Consider the following 19,784-nt stretch of genomic DNA (forward strand, 5'->3'; position numbering starts at 1 on the left):
TTAATTGGATTTCTGGAAGATTACTTCTATGAAAACAGCCCTGTCTGAACTATTTATTACTAATTCTAGTTAATAGCATTGTATTGGTTTGAAACTAAAGGAAATTTTTTTTTTTGTGGCCTTGCTGCGTGGCCTGCGGGATCTTAGTTCCCCGACCAGGAATGGAACTCGCACCCTTGGCAGTGAAAGTGTGGAGTCCTGACCCCTGGACTGCTGAGGAAGTCCGGAAATTTTTACTGAAATGAATGTACTGAAATTGACAGTGATTCTAAGGGCTGTATTTTACTTTTTGCATTTCAAAAATCTTGATACTTATCAATTTGTATAGTTAAAAGGTATGAAAAACTTGTGGATGCCTCCCTCCCAGGAGACAGTAAAGTGGTCCAGAACGTGGGCTCTGGCGTCAGAGACCCTGGGTCTGTGTCCCGCCCCTGCCACCCCCAGAGTGTGTGGCTTTCAGCAAACCCCTCAGACCCTGTGCCTTGGTTTTCCCATCTGCAGAATGGGACAGTGGTGTTACCCAGCTCCGAGGGTGATGGTGAGGATGGCAGGAGACAGGTGCTCTTACATCGTCAGGGTCCTGCCCCCTCCTCACCCTGTCTCATCTTTGTGGTCATCGCCTTGGAAATCAGCTTTCAATAAAACACTTGGGTGAGAAATTGGTTTACCGCTGTGGGTTCTTCTTTTTTTTTTTTTTTTTTATAAATTTATTTATTTGTTTTTGTCTGCCTTGGGTCTTCGCTGCTGCACGCCGGCTTTCTCTAGTTGCAGTGAGTGGGGGCTACTCTTCCTTGCGGTGCACGGGTTTCTCATTGCAGTGGCTTCTCTTGTTGTGAAGCACGGGCTCTAGGCATGCGGGCTTCAGTAGCTGTGGCTTGCGGGCTCATTAGTTGTGGCTCACAGGCTCTAGAGCGCAGGGTCAGTAGCTGTGGCGTGCGGGCTTAGTTGCTCCACGGCATGTGGCATCTTCCCAGACCAGGGCTCAAACCCGTGTCCCCTGCATTGGCAGGCAGATTCTTAACCACTGCGCCACCAGGGAAGCCCTGGTTCTTCTTTTTTTTAAGATTTTTTATTGATTGATTGATTGCTTGCTATGTTGGGTCTTCGTTTCTATGCTAGGGCTTTCTCTAGTTGCGGCAAGCGGGGGCCACTCTTCATCGCGGTGCGCGGGCCTCTCACTGTCACGGCCTCTCCTGTTGCGGAGCACAGGCTCCAGACGTGCAGGCTCAGCAGTTGTGGCCCATAGGCCAAGTTGCTCCACGGCATGTGGGATCCCCCCAGACCAGTGCCCGAACCCGTGTCCTCTGCATTGGCAGGCAGACTCCCAACCACTGCGCCACCAGGGAAGCCCCTGTGGGTTCTTTTTAATTCCTTTTTTCACTCTAAGCCTTTGGAGGCTCTGTGTGAACTTTGCTGCCTTGGGCTGTGCTTTGTCTGACACTTGGCTGCTGTCTTCTTCTCGTACCTCCTTTCCTTCATTTGTAGATACCAAGATAAATGTCTTGCTCACCTTCGAAGTACCAAGTAAAGGAAAGAAATTTCCTTCTTTCAACCTGAATGACTTAGGGCCACCAGAAGATTATGGCAAATAAAACCAAAGTACCTGGGGAGACTTGACGGTCCCCAGTACCACGCAGATTATTTGCCAGCATTCTTCCGATCATCGCGAAGGGCTGTCAGACTTGGTGGCGCTCGCGTGTGACCGGCCGAGGTTGGCTGGGGTGTGTCAGAAAAGCGTCCCTGACGGACCCGCTTCTCCCCGTGGTGGCGAGGTGCTTCCCCTTCCTCACCAGCAGCTGTGGCCCTGCTTCCCACAGAGCCAAGAAGTCGCTCAAATCACTTGTGCGGTGTTCTAGAAAGATGCACTGAGTACCTACCGTCTACACACAGATAACCATCCCGGCCCCCCCCCGCCCCCCGCTCTTTGTGCTGGAGCCACAGTGAGTCCCTGGGGGGCTCTGTAGGACTCTCCCCTCCTCTTTCGACCTCGTCCTGCATAAGCCCTCCTTCTCAGGGAGCCTTCCCTAACTTCGCAGGCTAGACCAGCCCTCACGTGGCACCTCATCTGTGCGATGACTTGATTGCCTGTCTCCCCCCGGAAGGAGAGCTCCCCAGTAGCAGGGGTGCGTTTGCACCGCTGTGTCCCTGGGGCCGGCAGAGTAGGGGCTCAGCACATACTCGACAGCCCATCAGCCGGCCGCTTCCGAGGAATGTCTAGGGCAGAACACGAGGACCACAGGGTGCCCCTAGCACCGGGATGACGAAACAGTGGTCTCTCTCCATCTGCGGGTGGGGAGGAGATAACCGTGGGGAGCCCCGAGGCCTCGGGACCCAGGCTCCTGGGCCTCAGCCGGTGTCGTCGTGTGTCCCGAAGCCGGTGAGTGGGTTCTGCTGCAAAACCGAGCCACCCCTCCGGCCTTGGGGTTCTCGTTAGTTTAACAACACGCCTAGTTTTTAGCCCTGTTGATGACTCCTTTCTTGAAATTCTCTCCTGCATTGCTTTCCCTGGCATTTTATTTCTAAACTGGTTTCTTACTAGTCTGAAAATATCTGGGCCCCTCTCCCCATTCAGATGCTCCCTCAGAGTCCTCTCTCCGGATTTCAGCTCTGCGCTGGCCTGCTCCCCACAAGGCGCCCGCACTTCGCAGGATGCCGCCAGAACCTCTCGGCCTTTAAGAGGCACCGCCAGCATCTCAGCTCCTGCCACCTCCCCACCGGTCCTCTCCACTCCTTACACCAAGCCATTTGCATTCCCTGAAGAGTCCCTGCGTTTTTTATGCTTTGGTGCCTTTGCCTCGGTCTAGAAAGGCTGCCAGGCCCCACTCTTCCCCCGCCATCTCACAATCCTTCCCACCACTCCTGGGATGGGGAGCGTTTGCAAACCCAGGTCATGCCGCTTCCGGCTTCCCTTCCCCTGTGAAGAAGCCTGGGCCGCCTTCTAACACGTCAGAGAGCGCCTGGTGGGTAGCAGACCTATAATAAATACTTGGATAACTAGAAGGACAGTTTTTACCTTTCTTTTTTTTTTTTTAGTTCTTTTACCTTTTAATGACGCATATAAATATTAACCTGAATGCCAAATACCACTCATGATAAACTAGAGGATCCCTGGATAAGCATTCCCTCTTGAGAGCAGGCCTCTTGTAGCTGAAAAGTAAAAGGTCAGAAAGTTTATTACATGAGTAACCCTGATCTACTCTGAGGGTATTTTTCTTTCTCACATAGTTACAATTCCTTGTCACCCCTCCCAAAATGGATTTCTTGTCGACATGGTAGTAAATGGTACTCCACGCTTTGAAATGATACATCTGCCCTGAAAATGTTGAGGTATTTTCTTTCCTGAGGTGATTCTTTTTTCAGATTTGCAAGAGAAGATTATCTTACACCAATCGCAGTGTATGTGTGGTAAAGCCCCACATTGCCGTGCTGTTTTATGAGCTGTTACTTCGGGGCAAAGCCAGGGAGAACTGGAGGAAAGGCTGTTTGATGCACTTCCCTCTGCAAAGTAGCAGCACTCCACGTGGGAGTGATGTGCTCATTCTAGAACTTCTCCCCCGGAGAGATAATAGGACATTGCTTTCTCAGCTTTCACGAGGGTATTACAGACGTTCTCTCCTGACACAGATACCACGTTTGACCTCGTTCTGCTCTCCCTTAGTAAAATGTTTTCCTTAACGTCCTAAGAATTATTGATGATCCTCTTGGTGACATAATTTCCAAGAAAGTTTTCAGGAAGATTTGGAAATCATTAGTGCTTTCACTGGCATCACCAGATGTGAAGGAGAATTAAGAGTTAAACTGTTTGGCTTCGACTGGTATTAGATTATGAAGTGTGTTGTTATACTGGAAACAAGAATCAAAGGGTAGGATTAAATAAGCATGTGCCTGGATTTAAAAAAGAAAAAAGAAGTTTTAACAGCATGGTCCCCAGGTACGGATGTAGGGCTCGCTCTTTTAAAATATTTTAAAGATGATCTGGAAAAGAGAGTGGAGCACGTGTCAGCTCCTCTAGGTAAGAAAGTGGAGTTGATTGGCCCAGGCTGAGAGAGGGTCCCAGAGTACGTGGGTGGGCAGGTGGGCAGAGGAGGGCCAGGCGGGGGCTCATCTTTCACCAGTTCAGCTCTCAGTGGGCCCTCCGGTCTCCACCTGACAGAATGCTGCGATTGTTCCTTCAAAGGGTCTGTTCAGCAGGGTTAATTTCTTGCATCTTATCCTACCAAGCTGTTCGGCTTTTAAATGTATATTACCACTCTCCATCACATACATAATATATATGCATACATAAATTATTCATGTGTTTAAAAATCTTCGCAGGTTTTAATTTACCATCTTTCTCTCTTTGCTTTGATCTTTTTCTCCTCACTCTTTCCCCAAGACTTTTCTTATTTTTAGACAGGTCATTTTGTAGGAATAATGTGGTAGGATATTTATTATGAAATGGTGACAATTTAAAAAAAATTTTTAGAATGAAAATACCACTTAGGAACTCTCTTTTTAAAATTCAGTAATTGCTTAGCTCCCAAACACAGAGAGTTACCCACTCTATCCTTTTATGGTTTCTAAGAGGTATTCTAATCCACCTTTCATTACCTGTGGGAGACGGGGCTTTTAAGTGACATCGGTGTGCCTTGTTCTTACAGCCCTGTCTCGACATCTGTGCTGTTACCACTGAAATGATGGCATAAACTTTGGCAAATATAGCTTCGTCACCTTTTGAAATCTGCTACAAAATGATTTATTGATTTTGTTTTTTTGTTTGTTTTGGCCGCGCCGTGCGGGATCTTAGTTCCCTGACCAGGGATCAAACCCATGCCCCCTGCATTGGGAGCACGGAGTCTTAACCACTGGACCACGTAAGAAGTCCCGATTTATTGATCAGTTGTTTAGTACCTATGTTTGATTCTTAAAATTCAGTTCGAATCAGCTAGAGATTTAATACTAAGTATTCACAATAATAAATATTGTTTTAAACCTGTAAATTATATATATGACTCCGTTAATGAGCTAAGGCATGAAAAATAAAAGTTATTTGGATTTCGTCAAGGTGTTTACATTACATGTTTCATAGACCTCTTGGTTAGTTGTCTATGATAATAACTTTGATCTGGGCCATTAAACAGTCTCAGAAATAAAAGCTTTTTGTAAAAGGATAACCAGTTTGTTATTTTCCTATTTGTAGACATTAACGTATATTTTGGTCCTTTATCTGCCCATTTCTTCTTTTAATGTATTCCCTCTTGAGTACTATCTGGTCGTTTTCTGACCTGATTTAGAATCTCTAGCTTATTTCTGTTTTGAAAACAAGGACCAAATTTAGCAGGAGACCATGGGCAAGATAAATTGCACTAGAGGCTCAGACTAACACCAGCAGGTTTACTTTCTTGTGTTTAAATGAAGTACTCGTTTTCCATAAAATAACAAATTTCACTTGCAGACATGATTTATTCAGATCTGAAGAAGAGAAACTAAAAAAAGGATTATTCAAATTTTAGATTTGTAGGGAAAGTAATGTTTTCAGTCATCTCATTTGGATTCTCAAAATGCTAACTTAAACCAAGTCCAGCAGTGGCATAAGACAGTGGATGCAAAGCCAGTTTATATTCCAGCAAATAAATAGGTGATGTGACCCCCCCCAGATGTTACCCATTTGCTCAGTCCATGAAGAAGCACGCATTGAGCACCTACTGTCTACACACAGATAACCGTCCTCCGAGAGCCCTCGTCTGACTGGGGAGAAACATGTGAACAGATCCTAAGGGAATTTGGGAAGAACAGTGTTAGAAATATTTGGGACCTGGGAGAATTGGTGGGGGGGGGGGCATTCAAAACTGCTGGCTTGAACTGCTGGTGCTTAATGATAATTTCACATTTACAAAATAGAACATTAGACATTATAGTGTTAATGCAGAGAAGGATCTTGTGTGAAATCTCCCTTTTTCCAGTTGTAATTTGAATTTATATGTTGAAAATGGAAAGTTTTTATTACTAAGGAATTTGCAGTTTACCCTGATACCTTTTTAAAAATGCAATGCATTGACATAGTTATTAAAAAGTAACTTTTATCATAATTTTAACCAATTTGATCACTTATTTTAGTTTGGTTAAACTAAGTTTTGTTTTAAAGTGTACCATATGCTTCTGAGGAAACGTGATAGATTTTATTACCCACGCTTACTAATATCCCTGTCAACCACTTTTAAACTATACCTAATCACTGGAGTAATCTAGAGTTGAGAGAGATCAAACTTAAAAATTAGAATTTTTTTAATATTTCAGAAGTCTTTCTTTTTAGTATTGCCTCTCATCTGTGAGACAGTTTAAATAAATGTATATCCTATAATGAAATTCTTACTTGTCCATTAAGTTTGGGTTCTGGTGAGATAAAGGTAATATTTCTTGTCAGTTAAAGAGTGATTTTCCTAAACCCTGAATGAAGAGGTGCACCCACAAACACAAGAAGAAAAGTGTACCCACATACAGTGTCCAATGGTATGAGTGATGTTAAATATTAGAAACGTACTGAAGTATTTACTTGAACCAGAGAAAACGATGGAAATTGGACACTGGCTAATTTATAACTTGGGATACTGTCAGTGCATAATTGTTATCCAAAGGTGGAACATAATGAAACTGACGTTGCAGTGTTTTTATAAATACTGGTGGGGAGAAAGCTGCTTAACTCTTGTTTTGTTTCTTGGATGATGTTAAACGCTGGAAGGGGTCAGTGTTTCCCACTCCCAGCATCCAGATTTCATCATTGACCTGGCGGAAAAGCCTTGAATGGATTAGAAACAGCTGGGATGAAGTGCTTGCCTTTGCCTTCTGCTTAAAAAGGGAACTTGCAGCCTCCAGAGGGAGCGGACTAAAGGATGCTAGACAACATCAACTGAGAGCCCGCTCCAGGCCTCAGAAAATGTAGCTAATTTTAGATAACCTTCACGAGGTTGTCTTCAATAACTCACATAGTTGGTTGCCCCAAAATAGTTGAGACTTTTCTACTGACTATGTAGTATTTTACGTACAGACTGAAAGTTTCTCATTATATAAGTCAGGCAGATCGCAAATTTATCTCCAGAAAATCATTGTGCCAGTGCAGATGGACACTTCCTTTAAGAGTACCATGTGATATGCACAAAAATACAAATCTACAAATCTCGACTAGCCGCACAACTATGAGATTTATCAGGAGGCTCTTTTATAATGGAAATCTCCTTTATTAACATGAATAAGTATTCAAAAATGTGGTATAGCCACTTTTTAGGAGGACACCTATATTTTTTAATATGTATTTAATTAATTAATTTACTTATTTTTTGGCTGCATTGGGTCTTAGTTACGACAGGCGGGGTCTTCGTTGCAGCATGCAGGATCTTTAATTGCAGCACGCGGGCTCTTCATTGAGGTGCGTGGGCGTCTCTCCAGTTGTGGCCTGCGGGTTCTCTCTCTGGAGTTGTGTCGCGCGGGTTCCAGGGCACGTGAGCTCTTCGTCGCGGCACCACGCGGGCTCTCTAGTTGTGGTGCGCAGGCTCAGGATTTGTGGCGCGCGGGCTTAGTTGCCCCGTGGCACGTGGGATCTTAGTTCCCCGACCAGGGATCCAGCCCACGTCCCCCCTGCATTGGAAGGTGGATTCTTCACCACTGGGCCACCAGGAAGTCCAGAGGACACCTATTAACTTCAGTATTACAAAATACAGGACAGATCTGTATCATATACTGCCTTTCATGTATTGCTCATCTGATTAAGGAGGAGTGGCATTTAATTGACTCTGAACCTGGTAGGAGGTTCAAGTGCAGCGCTGCCTTTCCCATCGGTGACTGGCTGCCAGTATCAGCAGCTCTGACGTAACAGGAGCTCCAGACAGTCCAGGGGTACACTGTCCCTAGGGTAAGCCTCGGTCCCCCTGGCTTACTGTGTAGTAGCCTGTGACTGGTGGTTACCTGCCCAGGTCGAGCCTGTGGCGTCAGGGTTGCTGACCTGCGTTCCTCTCGGTGGAGCAGTTACGGTGATGTCAGGTGTGCTGCTTTCTCCACGCTCTTCCCTTTTGGTTTGTATCCTGGCCTGGTGCTTGGCATCCCTACTGAGTCCGTCCGTTTCTGTGGGCAGATAATCCTTCTGTCGGGATGTAATGCTTTTTCTCACTGATAAGCCAGACCCTCCTCCATTTCCAGTTCTGCCGTAACTGCTAACAGAGGCATTGCCATTGGTCTCAAAATGTACTTGAATAGGGTCCTTTTCCATAAGGGAGGACATCCTACGTATTCAAGGACTGGTGAGTCCTCTGTTTCATCTTGAGTGTATCCATTTCAAGCCCTGATGAAGCAGGCAGATTACTTGACACTCCCCTCCCCCCGCCCACCATGCCCCAGAAGGGCCGCCGACGCCCAGGGCAGTGCGGTCGACTCTCAGGCCTCTGAAAGGAGCCAGAGTGGGTGGTCTTCCTGAGCACAGGATGTCAGCAGGGGCTGGGCCAACTCAGGATCCAGCTGTAGTGACCAGAGAGAAACCGGCTGCCGAGGCTGGAGCACCCCACCCATGCCTACATCCTGCCGCACGCTGGGGAGAGTCTGGGGACACCCCGCCCACAGGCTCACCCCGTTTCTTCTGAACTTCGTTGCCTGTTCTCACCCCTCCCTCCCTGCTGTCTTGTGCTCCTCCTAGGTGAGTGAGTGATTGATTGAGTGCAGCTGGAGAAGGGATGCAGATCGGATTTGTCTAATTTATCAAGAGGGTCTTTAAGCTGTAGAATTAAATTTGACCTGTTACCTTGTAGACTCTGTGGCTCAGGCAGAATGACAACCAAATGGCGAGCAGGTGTTAGTGGCGGCCACGTCCCAAAGCAAAGCTGGTTTCTCAAGAGATCTGGTGGCTGCAGAAGCTCTTCATTATGAGCTTAGCTTTCTAGGCTCACCTCGAATTTCAGATCCAAGCCTGTGTTACTTTCCTTTGCTCTAAATTCCTTTGTATTCGTATCATTTCTACCGAGGCATGACCATCTTGGAAAGATATCGTGCGTAAGGGTGATTTGGGGTCGAGGGGGAAACTTGGTAAATTGTAAGATGGAAAGTGAGTAGTCTGACCCGCTTCCTGATAATCCCGTATTTCCATCTGGTGATTAGTGTTTCTGTTTTTCAGTACATTTCCACCTTTACAAACATACCGATCTTAGAAGATGATCTCCCGATTCTGTTTTCCATTTCTAGTCAATAGTGATCCATTGATTTTGACTGTTAAGGAAATCAGCTCGTGCTTATGAAGGTATCTTAACACCAGCAAGTCACAAAGGCAGCTGCTGACTCTCATTCCCTCCCAGGAAGAAGGAGCCTGTAGTTCTCCCTCTCCGGGGAGTTGAGTATTACACTACTTTACAGTCATCCTTTGAATCATATAACATGACGATTGGACGTGATTATTCTTAATTGACTTGGGGTTAGACAGACAATTCTCGTATTTGGTTTTGCCTTCAGATTTAATGACATGGAGGCTTTGAGAAGTGAGCAAATTCAATTTTTCTGGTGTCTGTTATACAGCGTTATTAAGAATACAGCACTGTGCACAGAATATAAAGTTAGGTCCTCCTCTCTTCAGAGAATATAAAGTATCGCTAGGAAGCTTCCGTCTCATCAAGCCCCTCTTGCCCTGTCCGTGTTCTCCCTTTCCCTCTCAGACTCTGTCTCATAAGTCAGGCAGATATTGTAGGATTCATGCATTTATTCAGTATATACTTACTGAGGATTGCGTGCATTGGGGTGCAGTGGTGCATCCCATGGACGTGGTCCCTCCCCTTCCACGGAACTTCCAGTCTAGTGCAGGGATTGGGGGCAAATCCATCCCCATTAGCCTGTCTTTGTAAGCAAGGTTTTGTGGGAACACAGCTGTACCCATTCGGTTACGTAGTCTCTGGCTGCTCTGGGCACTCTAATGGCATCTCGAGTAACTGCAGCAGAGACCCTGAGGTCCCTAGCAGGGAGTGTTTCCTGCTCCTGCCCCAGGGGGTGAGGTGGAGCGATGAGTGCAGGCCGGAGCCGGAAAAGCTCTGGGCAGAGTGTCTGCTCTCCTGAGGGAAGAGGGCCGGCGTGGAGCCTGGAAGCAGGGGAAGGGACGTGTTCATACTTGAATTTCAGGGAAGTCACACCGGCTGCTGTGCAGAACAGTAATGACGAGAGACAGTGAGTGCACGCACGCGTTGGAAGGAGAAGCACTAACGCCCGGGGTTCCGGCGCACGGGCTCTGCCTGGATGCGCGTTTCAGCCTTGCCTTGTACTGATCCTGACGTTAGGTCACTTCTCTGTTGGCTCTTCTGTCTGTGCAGTGGGGGTGGCAATCACAGAACCTAACTCTTGGCATTGAATAGGCTGATACGCGTGAAGCACTCAGAACACAGTGTTTGCAGTCGTCACTGTTATTCCTATTCTAGTCTTCCTGTTAAGAGGGCAGAGTGGCCTTGGCAGTGTTGGCCAAAAATTAATCAATCTAAGAAAGAAATGGAAAAAATTTTTTGAGCCAAATTTGAGGATTATAACCCAGGAAGAGCATCTCAGAAAGCTCTGAGACCTGTTCTCCCTGTTAGAAGTCAAGGCACAGGTATATAAGTTTTTTGAGACAGAGGGCTGTACATCCAATGACGTATTGTTGACAGTTTACATGATCCAGATCTAAGTGCCATCGTGGTGGGTCACGTGAGCCCTTACAAGGCAAGAAGGAATGCTATCTTTTAAGGCGTTGTCGTGTTGATGCTGGGAGAATGTTGTTCTTGGTGGTTGAGCAGGTATTTCTGCCGATGGGGGAGGTTTGGTTGATGCATAATGCAGACACACAGCGCGCAGTGGGGGAGAGAGGAGGCCAAGGGGCAGAGAAGAACTTCTGTGTTGAAATATTTCTTGTCTTGCCATAGAATACGAATCTCATTTCACAGCAGTGAGGGTATCGAGAAAGTGGCCGGATTCAGGAGCTACGCAAGGCAGTAGGATTGACAGGAGTCAGGGATTGATAGGCTGTCAGAACAAGAGGCTGGGGATGAAACGTAGGACTGGTGTTTGATCCGTCGAGCGGGCAGTGGTTCCCATCCCCGAGGTGGGGAGGACAGTAATGGAAACGGGTGTGTGACGTGGGGTAAGTGGTAAGTTCATTCTGGGGTCTTTTCAATTTAGCTGCCAGGTTGATTCAAGCAGAAACGTTGAGGGAAGCAGTTGACTGTGGGTCCGGAGATGAGAAGTGAGATGTGGGCTGAGGAGACGGGGGTAGGAAAGATCAAATGAACCTGCACCTCGCTCGGGAGAGGAGATGCCAGAGCGAGGAGGAGTGACAGGCAGGCCCCTAACAGATCTACAGAGAAGTCCAAGAGGCAAAGGTTAGGGAACTCCCAGGTGGTCCAGTGGTTAGGACTCGGAGCTCTCACTGCCGAGGGCCTGGGTTCGATCCCTGGTCAGGAAACTTAAGATCCCACAAGCCTCGCGGCCAAAAAGAGTCAAAGGTTAGACAAAGGGAAGATCGAAACAATTTTTGGAGGAAGATGAGCACGAAGTTCGAATCCATGAAACGTTCTCTTGTTGAGGTGGGTGAGTTTGAGAAACATTTAAATTCGCAAGTCTCACATCAGACCCCACCCACCTAAACCACAGCACGTCTCTCACGATTTGGGTACCTGATTTCACGTACTCCCATGTTCCGCGTTCTTCCAGTAAGCCGTTTTCCCCCAGTGGAATATTAGGCACTACAGCGGATGCTCTGTTGACCTTCGGTGACCTGTGCAGTGTACTTTTCTGTCCCTTTTCTGTCCCTTTTCTGTCCCCTCATTCTTTACCTACCCCGTTACTGCTTCACTGGAGCCTTGATGTGAAAGGTTGAAGTGGGGGGACCATGTCTTCCTCCTTTTTTGTGGGGTACTTGGTTCAACATCAACAACTTGAGTCCAGTATCTGAGAGTTTTATAATGACCTCTCTATTTTAATTTGTTTATTACAACACTGCGGTTGTAGAGTATAATTTTGGAAAGAGCCAGGAGATAAGTGGAGAAGAGGACACTTTCCCATCACCGGAATCACCTCCAGCTTTTCTGCGCCTACCTCCTTGTGACAGAGACGTGCTTGGCTTCCTCTCCTCAGGATGGGTCAATTCCCACCAGAGCCCTCAGCGCTTCGGGACACGGATCTCGGGCAAGGCTGCTTCCTGCCTCCAGACTAGCCCTACTCTGACCCTTAGAGCTCACAGGTTAGACTTCAGCTATGTCCCTGCTACTCGACTCAGGTGTGCGGTGGTCAGAAGCCTGATCCAGAAGGCTTATCCACCTGTACCTGGACAAAGGCATCACATTAGATGGTTAGGCGAAGTGCTGCATCTTATGTTTAGTTTTGTGCTACAGGAGGAAAATTGTGGAGAAACTTTGAAATGGACCAAAAAGATTATGGGGTGCATTATCCAACTCGGCTTTCTGTGTTATCTCACCCTTTCATTATCTCTGAGCTGTTTTACCATCCTGGAAATGATAGAAAACTGCTAGTAATGCACAGGCGTCTTGTCCATTGAAAAGGCAGTCATGTACTGTGGAATGCAATTGGTTACTGCTCTCTGGATATTGACCAGTTTTACCAGTTTTGCCTCTATTTGTAAATTCTTTGCAGTATTCTTGATGTTTATATATTTGTCTGTTCTTTGGATTCACCTTTGAACTGGTTGTAACGTCTTACGGTTCCTTTTAAAATTAATCGGTCAATTAAAATCTGTGTCCCACGTTCAGAAAAAAATTCTTGTTATACATACACACGTATGTTCATACCTGCATGTAATATCTCTAGGAAGATTCACAAGGAAGCGCTGGCTGTGTGCACCTCTGCGGAAGGGAACGTAGGAAAACTTGCCTTTCACTATACGCCCTTGGCGATCCTTTGAATTTTGTATCACATGCTTATAGTATTACCTAAACAAAGAGATAAACTTGTTAAATTCCTTTTTGAACTCTCTCAAGTCAATCCTTAGCTGGCCGCTACCACAACTTCAACATGGACTAAATTCACATTTGAATTAGCTGACTTTCCAAAGAGACCTTTTCGTCTCTAGATAAACTACTGGCAGCCGGCAGCCTGCGTGTCAGCGTCACACCTGGAGCCTTACTTCTGCACTCTTGTACGTTTTTTACTTTATTTTTCGAGACAGCTCTAACACTGTAGAAACATGTCAGTGGGAGGGTACTGATTCTTTCGTGAATCTCTTAAGGAACCAGGGGGTCTTGGCGTGAGGCGGGCGGCAGACCAGCCGGCCGCCTGCGGTTCTGGTTCTGACCTCTCACCTCGCCCCGGCCCAGCTGCACACTCTCTCTCTTGCCTCCTCCGCTGGTTATAGCTGGAGGTGCTCCCTTTAAGCCAGAGGAGCTCAAGCCTGGTGCATGTTGAAATCGCCTGGAGAGCTTTTAAAATTCTGCTGCCCCAACCAATTAAATCACAGTGTCTGAGGGGTGGGACGCGGACATCAGTATACTTACAGCCATGGAGGTGAGGCTGATGTTGAGAAACAAGGCGGTGTGCACTGATTCAGGAAAGACTTCACATGTGACACCCCAGAAACAAAAGCACTCACGATTTCTTTTTTTTTTTTAAATATTTGTTTATTTATTTATTTATTTTTGGCTGCATTGGGTCTTCGTTGCTGCGCGTGGGCTTTCTCTAGTGGCAGCGAGCGGGGGCTACTCTTCGTTGCGGTGCGCAGGCTTCTCATTGAGGTGACTTCTCTTCTTGCGGAGCATGGGCTCTAGGCGCGCGGGCTTCACTAGTTGTGGCTCGTGGGCTCTAGAGCGCAGGCTCAGTAGTTGTGGTACACGGGCTTCAATAGTTGTGGCTCTCAGGCTCTGGAGCGCAGGCTCAGTAGTTGTGGCATGCGGGCTCAGTAGTTGCGGCACACGGGCTTCGTTGCTCTTTGGCATGTGGGATCTTCCCGGACCAGGGCTTGAACCCGTGTCCCCTGCATGGGCAGGCGGATTCCCAACCACTGCGCCACCAGGGACACCCTGCACTCAGGACTTCTGACGGGAAGATCTGTGCAGGGGATGAGGAAAGGGAGACACCCCTCCCAGAATACCCGTACACACAGAGTCTGTTTCCTTGGGACGCCTCTGGAACATGGCCAACTTAGGTACTGGGTGTGGTTTAAAAGCCCCAGCTAACTCGGTTACAGTCACCAGAGCTTTTTTTTTTTATATAGTTTGGAACTCAGCTAAACTTTCACTGAGCAGGAAATACCTAATGGGGGCTGTTGAGTGCATATCCCAGCCCTGTTCCTCTGGCATTTGGAGCATGAAGCCAGCCTCGGGGTGGGTGACGCCTGACACCACTGCCACCATGTGGCTGTGTGACCGACAAAACATCCTATTCCTCGTACACCAGATAACTGGGAAAACCACACTGTACAACAGGACCTGTTAAGTGCCTGCTTTAGTCACAGGTCCTAGAACCTCATTGCTCTGACCTGTAACAGTGTGCTTTGGGACTTCCCTGGCGGTCCAGTGGTTAAGACTCCGTGGTTCCACTGCAAGGGCCATGGGTTCGATCCCTGGTCGGGGAACTAAGATCCCACAGGCTGCACAGCGCAGCCAGAAAATTAGGGAAAAAGAAAGAAAAGAACAATGTGCTTTATTAAGGGGTCTTTGATAGAGAGTCGTGTTTATAAGGGGAGAAGTAAAAAAATGCATCCACCCCTTCGTTTTGGAACGGTTAGGCAAGGAAGTAGTCTCTTCTTGGTTCCCCCTGGGAAAGGTACCTTCTAATGGGGGCCCTGATTCATGGCCTGCTTCTGTTTCATATTTCAAACCATTTGATTGTTGCCTCAGCTATTTTGAAAACATGAAAATTGGTGTCATAAACTCTGCTGTGGTTGCCTTCATGTACTCACTGTATATCCCCCTCCCTTTTGTGTAGGAAGACAGAGCTGTTAATAACCCCATGCCTGACCGAGGGGGCAATGGACTAGCTCCTGGGGATGACAGATTCAAACCCGTGGTGCCCTGGCCTCATGTTGAAGGAGTAGAAGTGGACTTAGAGTCTATTAGAAGAAAAAACAAGGCCAATCATGAACAAGAGCGCCATGCTGGAGGAGATAACCAGAAAGACATAATGCAGAGGCAGTATCTCACATTTAAGCCTCAGACTTTCACGTACCGTGATCCTGTGCTCCGCCCAGGGGTCCTCGGTAACTTTGAACCCAAAGAGCCCGAGCCTCACGGAGTGGTTGGTGGCCCTGGAGAGAAAGCCAAGCCGTTGGTTTTGGGACCAGAATTCAAACATGCAGTTCAAGCCAGCATTAAAGAGTTTGGATTTAACATGGTGGCGAGTGACATGATCTCCCTGGACCGCAGCGTCAGTGACTTACGACAAGAAGAGTAAGCACAACCCCTCCCCTTTCTGACCTGGGCGCGCGTTTCCAGAGATGCCTAGACTTAACTTAGATGGTTAGGGTGCAAAGCATATTTGTGCCTTCACTGCAAGGGAATAAGAGGGCCTATGGTCCACGAAGTGGCCACAAGGGGGAGATCTCCCCACTTGTGTTATTTCACTGAGGGTGTGGCGTATAAAATTCTGGGGTCTCCTCTACCGGTGCTGCTCAAAGTGTGGTCCCCGGACGAGCACCGGTCTGAACTTTCTGTTCCCGGTCCGCAGAGAGAAAACGAGCTTGTACCAGGCCGTGAAGTAACTATTGCTATGAAGTGCTTTACGTTCACCTGACAATGTTTGAATAACACCAGAGCCTTCTCTCTTGGTGCGTTGTTTTTCCTTCTGCACCAAGCTCCTTGTCTTGCTGTGGGACAGTAAACAGGAACGCTGCTCGGGACGCTTCTGGAACTAGCTGGTTGTTTGCCTTCTTCCTTTTTTACCCTCGGCACTGAAGCTGGGAACGGAAGCCCCCGAGTATGTACTGTACACAAGGCGCCTTCCGACAGATGAGACCGTAGCCCTCACGTTCAAGCCCTTTTCGTGTAGTGAGATTTAAAACAAAGGGTTTCCAACTCCTGACTTTTGATAATGGTGATTATTGAATGAACTCAAAGCTTTTTCTCTTTCAGTTTACTCAGTAACTGATTCTACTCAGAGGGTCTAAGCAGCTTCCATTAGCTTCCACTGTGCGGGTGCACGTTTTATTCACTGCTACTAGAAAACTTTCCAGATGTGTCCCCTGTGACGGGTGGTTAACGCAGTCCTTGTTTTGAGAAGTGCACACAGCAGGCGCGCGCACACACACGGTCCCCACGGCAGCAGCCTTTATGACCCTGCAGTCGAATTCTGGACCTACCAGAGGGCTACTCCAGAGACTTTGGACCTTCCTATATTGATTTGATAGGAGTGAGAGGTGGGGGTGCCTGAAATATGCAGAGAAGAAAGAAAGAGAAGCAGTAGAGAACCAGGGTGGTGAGGGACATAACCTCTAGTACAGAGGAGAATTGGAGCATCTCGGGGGACTGTGAAGGGAGAGTGTGGGAGCAGTTATTCCTGGTCAACGTAGAGACTTGCCTGGTCGCAGATTTGCCATATTTAGAAAGAAAAAAAAAAAAAATAGAAGATGCTCAGTCAGATTTACTTTCAGTTAAACACTGGAGAATGTTTAGTATAAGTATGTCCCAAATAGTGTTTGGAATATACTTACACATTACAAATACTTGTGGTTTATCTGAAATCCAAATTTAACCATGCATCCTGTACTGTATCTGGCAGCCTCCCTAGGCAGGGGCTGAGGTGGTTGTCATAGAGCGAGAATTGCCGTGCATGGACGCTTTAGGACCCCAGACGGGATCTGCCGTCCTCCCTGGAGTGCCTCCCAGTTCCCCGAGACAGTCTCAGGCCGTGCGTCTGTCCCAGGGGGGTTCTCGGAGGACCTCTCGATGGCCTTCTCCTCACCGTGATGGGGAAGGAAAGGGTGGGGGGGAGAGTCTACCACTGACTCTCTGCTACAGGCCAGGACTTCCTGCAAGTGACCTAATTTGATTCTCACAAGCAAACTGCAAGAGCGTTCCCACGTGTGAATGTGAAGTCTGAGGCTTAGCGCTGTGACTTCTCTGTATCTGCCCAGCGAGATGGCAGAGCTGTGGTCCTACCCCGGTGGCCCGGTTAGAAAGGGCTTCTCCCTCCTCGGCCCCACCCCTTCCAGGACAGTGTGGCCCCAGGCAGGGTTGCCGTCCCCGGGTGAGCTCAGCGTGGACACGGAGATTTTAGCACAGGAATTACTTATAAAAGATACACATGTAAAACACCAGTTTTAAAATCACTTTAAAATCTAGCTCACTCTTCGGTATAAGAAATGTGCTAAGATATAAAGTACCAATAGAAAACCAACAAGGACCTAGTGTATAGCACAGGGAACTATATACTCAGTATCTTGAAATAACCGATAATGGAAGAGAATCTGAAAAAGAATAGATATATTCGTATGTATGTATATATATATATGTACATATGTGAGTGAATCACTTTGCTGTACACCTGAAACATTGTAAATCAACTATAATTTAAAAAAAGGAAGAAAGAAACATGCCAAGAAAATCAAAGGCATACGTGCATACACGGCGGAGCAGCGCCCAGGACTAGCGTGGTCCTCGGTGCCTCCCCCTCCCGCGCCCCTCACATCCTTCTGTCCCCCAGGCCTCTTCTTCCTGCCACCACGCTCCGTCCCCGTCCACCCTTCCACCTCCCCTGTCACCAGCCATGGCCACGCCACTGTCGTTTCTCCTAGAACCCCGCCAGCGCCTCCTGCCTGTTCACACCTAGCCCGGGGAACGTCATTCTTTGCCTTCCCAGAGCACCTAGAATAAAACGTTCCGGGCCTGCCCACCTCGCCCTGGCCACGCGCCTTCTCCTGGGGCGTTTGCACGTCCCCCCCCCCCCCCCCGCGCTCCCTCACCTCTGTGGGCTTTTTCCTTCCTCTGTGGCCCCTTCCCAACCCTCAGGCTCCATCAGACTCTCTGGCCTGCTTTATTTTCCATTACTCCTCTCTGGCCATTTCATTCCTAGTATCTCTCAAATTTTATAATTAGACATTGGTTAATTTAGCTGTCTATTGACTGTCTTTCTTACTAGATGATAAGGTCCCAAGAGCAAGGAATTTGTCTGTTTTCTTCACCAGCTACTTCCAGTAAGTGACACCCAGGAGCTTGGCCGTGCCCAGTGGTGAACATCTGCCGAGAGAGTGAATGAATGAGTGAGTGAATGAAGGAGTGAATGAAGGAGTCTGCTGGGATCAGACCTTGGCTCCATTACCAGACGCGAGATCTCAGACCAGCTCCTTACCCTCCCTAACCCTCAGTTACCTGATCCGTCACGTGGCTCCACTAATACCTATACCCCCTGGATTGGCATTGGGATTAAAGGACATCATAGACTAAAAGTCGCACCACACGCCTGGGGGTTAGAAACTTAAGTATTAGTGGCTGTTTCTTTTTTAATTGCCGTGGCACTTTCTTCAGGTCACAGTTTGTCTAACCTTGAATGTTTCTGTAACTATGCAGCTTTGAGGTCCTCTGTTGCTTTTTGGAAAATGTGGATTCCCCCCACACCGCTGTGTCTGCATCATCTTGCATCTCCTCGCACCTCCCTTGATGGCAAAGCCTTCGTCCCCTTTGATGATTTCAGACACGCCAGGCGCCTCTGAAGCTCCCACCTCTCTGGGTCTTGTTCTCCTACAGTCGTCTTTCTTCCTGCCTTTTGCTGTCTTTCCTAACTGCATTCCCCCCCAACCCATCGCCTTCCTTCTTTTCTTCTTTCCTCTAATCTTCCTTCCTTCCTCCTGCCATGCCTTTACATAGGCTGATCATTTCTTTGTTCTTTTCTCTGGCATAACTGGAGCAGCGCTTAGAAATAAGATTATTGCATGTTCCTGCAAGGATCGTGTCCCCAGTCAGATAAAAGGACCGAGGCTATCTTAGCAAATGATCCTAAACCCCTTTCGAAAATTCTATGCTAGTGAGAAAACTTTTGTTTATACTCAAAATATGCAAACATACTCCCAGAAGATTTTTTTAACTGAATCCAGATTATTTTTTAAATTTAATTCTTTCTCACCCTTTTTTAAAAAAATGGGATAGGCTTCTTTCCTGTTTGAACACTGTAAAATTCAGTGTAGACTCGTAAATAATTTCTAAGTTGAGTTATTCATAATTGAGAATGTGGTCAATCTTAAGAATTTTCTCCAAAATAAAAAGGTCAACAGCAAATAAAGCACTGCTAAGTTTCACGTAGTATCTGATGTGCATATTAGCACTTTTCTGCTCTACCAGCAAAGTGAAAGCATCCCACGGGCCCACCTCACACGCACGCCCTCCCTCACACTCGGTCCCCATGGAGAGCATACTGCACAGGGCTTGAACCTCCGCAGCTGTGGGATCTAGGCCTGATTAGCCTGCTCTCTTGCCTCTGTCACGCATAATGAGCCACCTGCCACGCTTGGAAACCCAGCTTTGAGCTGTTTGTCCAGTTACAACATCGGCCCCTGGCTCACTCGCTCATTCTTGTGGCCGTTCCCTCCGTCCTTTTGGATGAAAAGCAGGACAGAACTGCCCAGCTGCCAGTGTGACTCAGGCTCACGTCTGTTGCAGCTTTGAATCACATCCCCAGGCTGAGTCATTTACTGGCTGTTGATCGCTCATTAGGAGGGTGAGTAACAGTGTTTGGAGGGAACTGGAGGCCTCCTTCTTTTCTAAAGGCTTGAGCCAAGAATGACCTCACCTGCCTTCGCACTTGTTTTCTATTAAAAAAAATACATGATTTTCTGCCCAGTTCAACGGAGATGGAGTATCTCCAATAAACGAGGCACT

The 19,784-nt window shown here is 47.4% G+C and overlaps 1 protein-coding gene across 8 annotated transcripts in view; it reads left to right on the forward strand.

Annotated features, from left to right (window-relative positions):
* The window catches only part of GALNT7 (polypeptide N-acetylgalactosaminyltransferase 7), a 137,277-nt gene that overhangs the window by 52,863 nt on the left and 64,630 nt on the right, over positions 1–19,784 (forward strand). For all 8 annotated transcript variants that reach the window (XM_059926758.1, XM_059926757.1, XM_059926753.1 and 5 more), the window contains one exon: positions 14,905–15,365. In XM_059926758.1, coding sequence (XP_059782741.1) covers positions 14,929–15,365 — 437 coding nt within the window. In that variant the 5' untranslated portion in view covers positions 14,905–14,928. The remainder of the gene's footprint in view (positions 1–14,904; positions 15,366–19,784) is intronic.

This window comes from Balaenoptera ricei, chromosome 6, assembly GCF_028023285.1.
Source record: "Balaenoptera ricei isolate mBalRic1 chromosome 6, mBalRic1.hap2, whole genome shotgun sequence".
Classification (NCBI taxonomy): Eukaryota; Metazoa; Chordata; class Mammalia; order Artiodactyla; family Balaenopteridae; genus Balaenoptera; species Balaenoptera ricei.